Source organism: Gossypium raimondii, chromosome 4 (genome assembly GCF_025698545.1).
Source record: "Gossypium raimondii isolate GPD5lz chromosome 4, ASM2569854v1, whole genome shotgun sequence".
Taxonomy (NCBI): domain Eukaryota; kingdom Viridiplantae; phylum Streptophyta; class Magnoliopsida; order Malvales; family Malvaceae; genus Gossypium; species Gossypium raimondii.
In genome coordinates, this window is record NC_068568.1 from 17,416,973 (window position 1) to 17,425,442 (window position 8,470).

Here is an 8,470-nt window from a genome sequence, read left to right on the forward strand (position 1 = left end):
AAATAACGAAAATTCCATTTCTCAATCTATCCGTCCATTCTTCCACAACGCTAATTCCTACTACAACTAATCCGACAATGTAACTCCCTTTATACTTCGCATACAATAGACATGCATATCACTCAAGTCAATGTACTTATTACTATATCATACAGCGCGACATTGATCACTTAGACAATTCATAATCATTTGACATCTAGTGTACATACTTACACATTAAAATGCATGCTCACTTTTCCATTCACAATAGTAGAGCCAGACGAACTCAGAACAAACACCAACACAAATCATGCAAACATCATATTATCATTAATCCTCTAAAGGTGGAGTATAGAAGCTCATCTGAACTCTTTTATCCTCGTCAACTTAGCTTTTCCAAATGGCAAAACCTTTACTGTCCTAGAAGCTAAGCATGAAAACCATATATCGATTAATTCGAAGGCATTCAAACCTTAAAACTCAGAATCCATTATACAAAAACTTATCAAGAATCCTTACTCTCCCTCTACCTCTAATCCACGAGTACTAAAAATAGGAAAACTTTCCAGATCCTCAAATTCTTTACATCCAAACTTCAAATCTCATGATCGTTGCCTCATGCAGCGATCTCCTTAACTTCCTCTTCTACGGAGCAATCGAAGAAGACGACGCAGATGAGAAGAATTCCTTTAGTAAGAATATCCCTTCTCACCTAAATATATCTCTCCTTGCACATTCTCCAAATCTCAGTTAGCCATCCATTGACAATCATTGTGTCTCCCACTATGGAAACAACTGGTTCCATCTTAACCAAACCAGAATTGAAACTCAACTAATTGCTCATCAACCACAAAATTTCCAAAATCTCCAATACAGTCTGCCAACTTACTATTTTATTCAATTAACTCCCAATGCTCTTTTAAATTCAAGACCTCAAAAAAATCTGGGTGTGATAAGAAGCACTTCACTGCCCCTTTTCTTTTTTCTTTCTCCACTATTTTTTGAACTTAAAGTTCCCTATTGGTGGCATCCTATTGCCTTTTTTTTTACATTATTCTTCTTGTCTCTCCTTCTATTGTCTTTTTCCTTAAGCTTGAAAGCTTCATACTTGTCCAACTTTTTCATGCCAAGATCGATCAATGACTTTGATATAATCATGGATGTAATAAGATCTTGGACACCTCTCCACTATAAATCTTGCTTAGCTTGGGGTTTAAGTCTATTCATGAAGGAAAAAGAGCCTTTTTTTTCTACCCAAGTCAGAAATTTGGACCATAAGTTCACTGAACTCACAAACATACTCTCGAACAATGTCTTGTCACATAAGTCATCACAACTTGGCACAAGCTTCATCTTTGGCATACTATGGGTAAAAGTACTACTTTAATTTTGTTTGGAACTCTACCCAAGTCCTAATAGTGACGCCATTATGCTTTTCATTTGTGCACCTATGAGACCACCACTAAAAAGCGACATTAGTAAAATACATAAAAGCAGTATTTACCTTAACGACACCATCCTTGATGTTAACAGTTTAAAAATATTTCTCCAGTTCCCAGAAAGAATTTTCCACATTGTTCGCAGACCTGATCCCCTTGAACTCTTTTGGCTTAAGGACAAGGGTGAATCTAGGGGGGCTGGTATCCCCCTCTAAAAATGATAAAGTTTTGATTTAATCATTTAAAAAATTACATTTTTACTATAAAAAAATTACATTTTAATTTCGCCCCCCGTAAAAGTATTTTCTGGCTTCGCCCCTACTTAAGGATGAAAATTTTATGCTTGGGTGCCACAGTTAGCATACCACTACCCATGACTACTTTGCACAAAACAAGTTCCCCATTGAACTCATCCACCTTTTTTTCAAAGCCTCTACCACAAATTCAAGAGCATACTTCTTCTGGGTCAGCATATCCATAAGGGCATTAAAAGCACCCTGCATCTCACCCTTGAGCTCATCTCCCTTAAAGTCCAACTCTTCAATGCGGCCCTTAACATTTTTGTGGTTTTAAATTTAAGGTGTTCTTTAATGAGATGGATTCTTTGTTAGATTTGTACTTGAATGGGCTTAGAATATGTTTTAAATTTGAAACTTATTGGCATGATTTTAGAATGTTTAAGAGTGATTTAGAGGGTTTCTAGATTAATGTTTTACTCGAGAAGTTTAACGTACTGGTACTTGCAAAACAATTGAGTATCGAGCAAAATTGAGCATCTTGAGGTAGATGTACTAATACTTCTCCTAGAGGTATCAATTACTTCTTTCAGAGGTACCTATACCTATGCTCTAATTTGGCACACTACATTACTTTAGGTTGTTTTGGCTTTTGGGGGCTCGCTTTGGGGTATTAAACATATATATGGGATCATTTCTAATTAAATAATTATGTAGTTAAGAGAATTTAGTAGAGGAAATTTACTTTCTTTTCTTTGATTGATAACTTTCTTCCATCCGTAATACGCAAATAATCATTTATTAAAGTAGTTGGGGGCATGCAGATCCAATTAAAAGAAAACAATAGATTGAATAAAATTATCCTACAGAAGTAAAAAAAAAATGTCACATACCTTACATACTAACTGCATACTTCCAAGATGATAAAGTATTTTTATAAAAACTCTAAAGGGGTCGATCAAGAGAAATATTAATGCTCATATGTCAAAGAATACGAAACTCATGGACATGCCCATTTCGAAGTGCCAAACGCGTTGTATGCAAAACATGGGCAATATTTTGATTCGCCTTGGGGGACAGGGTGGATGGCCAACGCCAACACCACTCCCAAACATGTTCAAGAGATTCCCACCGCCAGGCGAGGAGAAAGGCAACGATCTAGGAGATGATGATGATGACAGAAAGGAGACCCATACCACACCATTGGATTATGAGGGGGTATTTCGAGTAGACCGCGCATCAACCAAGGGCATGGTGATCCATGACCCGAGCCATCACAAGTCGGTCTAGACTTCAGAAAGGCAAGCAACTAAAGTTTACCTATTTTATTGTTTATTTATTTTAGTTATTTAATTTTGGTTATTAATCTCTTTTATTGTTTATCATAATATAGAATTTAACCACTACTATTTAGACTTATTATTGTAGAGAGATTTTCAATAGATTTATTCCATCCTCCCTTGGGTACGATTCTCAGAATACTTTTCTGTGTTCCATTGTAACACATAATATATTTCAATTTGACCCGTATACTTGCGGACACCGCTGCTTTAATTTCTTATATAGTTGGTGTAGTATTTTTTGGTCAAACATTTGCACATTTGGTGCCGGTCAAACCTCAAAAACTTTTACATCTTTACTATTTAGTTCTTCCTTTAATTTAGTATACCACAACCTACTTCTCAATTCAATTTCCTTTGACATTAGTCAAGCTTCTCTTTCATCACTTTTATTTTCCTTATTTCACTTTATCCAAAAATAAATTGTACACAATCTCTATTTATTACTAATTTTATGGTATAACAATTTTAGGGGTATTGCAACCAGGAACAAGAGTACCGAAGTACAAATTAGAAGTCCCCTTTTGCCATGCCAATCATACCCTAACTATTTATATAAGTTATCAGAGCCTTATTCTATGGTTTTCATAATATCATAAAACTCATATAATAAATCAAATTATACTACTACATAAGATTTCAAAACTTTCATTTTCATCTCCATAAGGAGATATCTTACAAGGTTCTTTCTTAAAGTCAATTTCATACAAATAATCAAGATTCTAACATCATTCGACCTAGTCGAACTTTACTTATTTGAGACCACATTTTTCAAACATACAATATAAATTTACAATATTATAATCAATATAATTTCAATAAAGTTAATTAAACATAAGATAAGTATTTACAAAAGATTTACAAAAATCTTACTGTTGCTTCAATATTTTAAGCTTGTATTGACACTTGTCGGTTTTAAGCAGGACTTTGTACATTGACATGTTTTTAGCCATAGTGGTCTCATCTAATCTTTACATAATAATGACATGGTTTATACACGTCCACCTATACTTCCATGGCACCCGAAAATTCTTAATATCATACTTTTAATTAACATAACACTTTATGACTATATAATTACAAATCCACATTTTAATATTTATTTCATATCATAATTTCATGAAATTTCAAACTAATATTAGCACCATTAAACACTTAATTACAACATTAATTTCATGATTCCTAAGCTTACTAACTTAGGATGAGTATTAGTATCCACATATTTACCTCCTTGGATGCTCTACAACTCTAAATCAAGTCTTCATAAGCTTTAGTTCACCATAAATCAAGCTTTAGTATCCATTAATCACAATCTACTCATTTTCCACAAATAAAAAATATAATCAATAAGTAATATTAATTCATTCTAAACTTTCTCATGACAAACCATAGCAAAAATCAAGCTAATATAGGTGTAGGAAACCATATTTTTTACCTTATTAAAACTTTCTCTCTCTAGCCATGAATTATCTCACTAAAAACCATGAAATTCGAAGTTGCCATGGCTGGACATGATGAAGAAAATGAGCTTAGGAAATTGATTTCATGAATATTTTAATTTTATCTCAAGATGGGAGGTAAATATTTTAAAAGAAAATAAAGAAAATGGGAAGAAAATGGAGAGGAAGAAGATGAGGGTAGCCATGGTTGCTTTTTGTTGGTTAAGAAAGAAGAGAACTTTGTTGATGGGGGTATTTTCCAATTTAAAACGAGCCCAAGGCCTCGACCCAATTTTTACAAACCTAACTTTGTGAAATTATGGCCTGATTCATTAATAAGAGGTTCTAACGATTCAAAATAATTTTGGATATCAAATATAATATTGAAATATTATTGTCATCATTAAGTCTCGAGAATTGATCAAACTATCCTTTGTGGCAAAATTACCTTTTACCTTTTTTTTGTCAAATTTAGCGATCTCTTCTTAAAATTTGATAGTTAGACCAAATCAAGTTCATAATTCATTAAAATATTTATAATAACTCTATGAGTAATGAAAATCGTACTTTAGCTCTTTTTCGATAAAATATAAAAATTACAATTTAGTTCCTATAATATTCAAAATTTTAATTTAGTCTCAAAAGTGATTTTCATTCCACCGAATCATAGTCCAATTTATTTCATGATAACTTATCCATAATAATTCATATTTTTCCACTTTTGGGTAATGTTGCACAATGGTCCTCATACTTTTCAAAATTTACTTTATTTAGTCTTTTGTCAGATTTTCACTTTTTAAATTCTTTTTACATATTCTCAACTCTAATATCAAATTTCTTTTATAAAATTTCTAATTTGAGTCACTGAATAATTTTTCGATATTCGAGCCCAAAATCCTACAATGTGTCATATCAAAATTTGCACGACATTAGATATGTTATCTTAGAATAATTATTTTATCATGTATTCTTAAAAGATAATCTTCTGTGCATCACTCGTTTAAACTTCGTTATCTATACTTTTCTTACTACTTAAACTAAAAAGAAATTATATTCAACTTTCTACCTTCATCCATTAAATATGTTAAGTTTATTTGAGAAAATTGAGGATACTTTTTTTCATATATTTTAAATTTGAATTTCCAAAATGCTATTTTATTTTTACGAAGCAGAAAATTATTTTGTGATATGTTATTTATTTGATATTTAAAAACTAAATAAATTAATCATGAATTCAAACATTAAAATGTTTAGGAAAATAAAATATTTATTACTCAGTTTTTTGGTGTCATTATCTAACGTAGGCCCATATTATCTTAATTATTATATCTTAAATAGGGTGGTAGGATAAAATAAGATATGAATTGTGATATCATCATATCCTCAAACGTAATCATCCTCCACCAAACAAGTGACACTTGGCCAATTACATACCATACACGTGGGCCACTATCGAAGAATGCCACTTGTAATCTCTCAAGTCTTCAACCTCTCTTGAGAGAAGACCAAAGTGTTTCAGCTGTTTTAAAAAACACTACAATTTGTCCATGTTTCATCTTTTTAAAGTTACCACCACAAGTTGTACAGTTGAAAGAAAACCCGTAGATGGTGAATCATGGATCCGGCAAATGGTGCTCAAGATTCAGGGTCCTTTCTGACTCCTTTGTTGATTTCCTTGGCCGGCATAGTTGCCACTTGTCTAGCACTAATTGTATACCATTTTTTACTTGTCAAATACTGCCTGAGATGGGGAGATCAACCGGATGATGCTACAAATCCCTCCATAGCAACTGGGCTTCAACATAAAATCCTGGAAACAATTCCAATCCTGTCTTTCTCCAGGGATAAAGATGAAGAATTGGGCACTCATCAAACTGAATGCGCTGTTTGCTTGGGAGAACTAAAGGAAGGGGAGACTATCCGCTTGTTGCCAAACTGCAGGCATTTGTTTCATGTCCCGTGCATTGACAATTGGTTTTTGGCACATTCTACCTGTCCTATTTGTCGAACACTTGTAGACTATACTAGTTTAGAATCGCCTCCGGCCAACCATATTGGAGGAGAAAGGGTTCCGTATTTGGCTCGAAACATCGGACAAGGTGGCGATCAGGCCTCATCAACTTCCGGGGTTCAGTCAAATACTTTGTTAAGACATTGTCTGCCCCTGGTGTTCCCTAGAGAAAGTAAAACACATGTGATCACAGGGTTGAAGGGATCCTTGTCAATGGATCAGTTCCACATATACATTAACTTAATAGATGACAGTGGAGATGCTTCTTCTTCAACATCAAAGATGATTTTGTGGAAGAGCAATTCTTGTAAGGCTCCATCTATGAGACAGTTGGATCGAATGTCTTCATTGTTGAGGTCTTTCTCACAATTGCGAGTAGGTAGGAGTAGAACCAGTGATGGAATTCTTCCTTATTAACATGATGTTTGGAAACAAAAATTTGGTTGATGCTTTCGGTTGCTTCGAAAATTTACTTCATCCAGGTTCATAATCCTAAATCATGTTTATACTCTGTTTATTAAATTTCCAAGCCCTATATTCGGAAAAAAAAATTCTAATATGTTGCCACATGCATTCTGGCCAAAATTCTAAATTAGTTTCTACATTTTGAAACATTCTAATTAAGATCATATCCATAACGCTAGCCTGCATTAATTTTGGATTTAATGTAACATACTTAAAATATGTTAGATCTACTTTAAACATATATGTTCAGCACATTGATAGCTTAGACATAAAGTAAAAAAAAAAAAAAACCGTGTCTTTAAAATTTAGGATTATTTTTTTAAACTCGTCATATTCAAGTTGCTCATTATAGGTGTAAATACATTTAAAATTTGATTCACATATTTTTAATATGTTTTAAATCATATCCGTGAAGAAATTTAACGTCTTAACTAACAATTAGGCTGACACTAAGACTTGCTTGAAGCAATGGTTAAAGCTATTGTTTAGCACTTAGACGAAACAGGTTCAAATTTTGTCATTTTTCCTCCCCTTCCCCTTGTAATGATAAAAAAATAACACTAATAGTTAGGTTGACAAAAAGCCTGATTGATATTGTACTAATAATTTGGAAACCCATTTCAATGGTAAGGTACATTGTATACCCAAATAGAGAATGCAAGTTTAAACCTTGATAACAAAATTGTTAAGAGCGACAACCATGAACCTTGAATACAGACCATAAAACCAACATGGAAGATACCAAATGAAAATAAAATGAAAACCCAATTTAAACATTTTGAAATTATTATACAATTTAAAGGGATACACCATTTTAAGCCCTTGAACATGACTATTTTTCCCAAGTAGATACCTAATTTTATTTTTGGTCTAGGTTGGTACCTGAACTGGTATTCCATCAAACACTTTACCCCTTTTTTGTTATGGTGTAAAATTGTGAAAACATGATACTTTGAAATTGTGCTACATCATCACTTAAAAATTAAATTAAAAATATTTAAAATCTAAAAAATTATAGAAACTGTAACACCCTGTACCTGACATGATGCCACATTCGTTGTTGGAGCAACTACGATAAAATATATTCAATTTATACCATTATAAATTTAAATATGAGTAATACATGCATATGATACATTATACAATCATTTTCGGGTGTTACAGGAGCTTATGAAATCTCTATTACTAACCCAAGGTTGAATTAGAACCAAATTGTAAAGATTTTAAAATCTTGGGTTGACATCACGACTTTGAGGATTCTTCCTTGTGACGCAACACATTGACTAGGTCTAGCCGTGACAACAAAGTTTCCACGTTGCGACGTGACTGTTTGTTTGAAAATGGTTCAAAATGGAACCAACTTGCACTTACCTAAACAATAATTCACATTTCTATTGTACCTTTTCCAGCCAAAAGCACATGTTCCAAAAGTTCAATTATATATAATACTACCTTATTCACAAATGTACCAATACCATGCAATCATTTCATCAATGTCGTACAACCTATAAGCTAATTTCATAGTACAACCATTCAAAACATTTGACATATATATATACAT

General features: G+C 32.8%; 1 protein-coding gene across 1 annotated transcript; it reads left to right on the top strand.

Annotated features, from left to right (window-relative positions):
• The first annotated feature begins 5,931 nt into the window (after window positions 1-5,931).
• LOC105767790 (RING-H2 finger protein ATL52) lies at window positions 5,932-7,003 on the top strand. Its single transcript, XM_012587354.2, has one exon. The coding sequence runs from the start codon at window positions 6,049-6,051 to the stop codon at window positions 6,859-6,861; it is 813 nt and encodes a 270-aa protein (XP_012442808.1). The 5' UTR covers window positions 5,932-6,048; the 3' UTR covers window positions 6,862-7,003.
• The last annotated feature ends 1,467 nt before the right edge of the window (window positions 7,004-8,470 follow it).

What these genes read in the sequence shown, in the direction of transcription:
- LOC105767790 (XM_012587354.2), top strand. Translation starts at nt 6,049, where the DNA reads ATGGATCCGGCAAATGGTGCTCAAGATTCAGGGTCCTTTCTGACTCCT.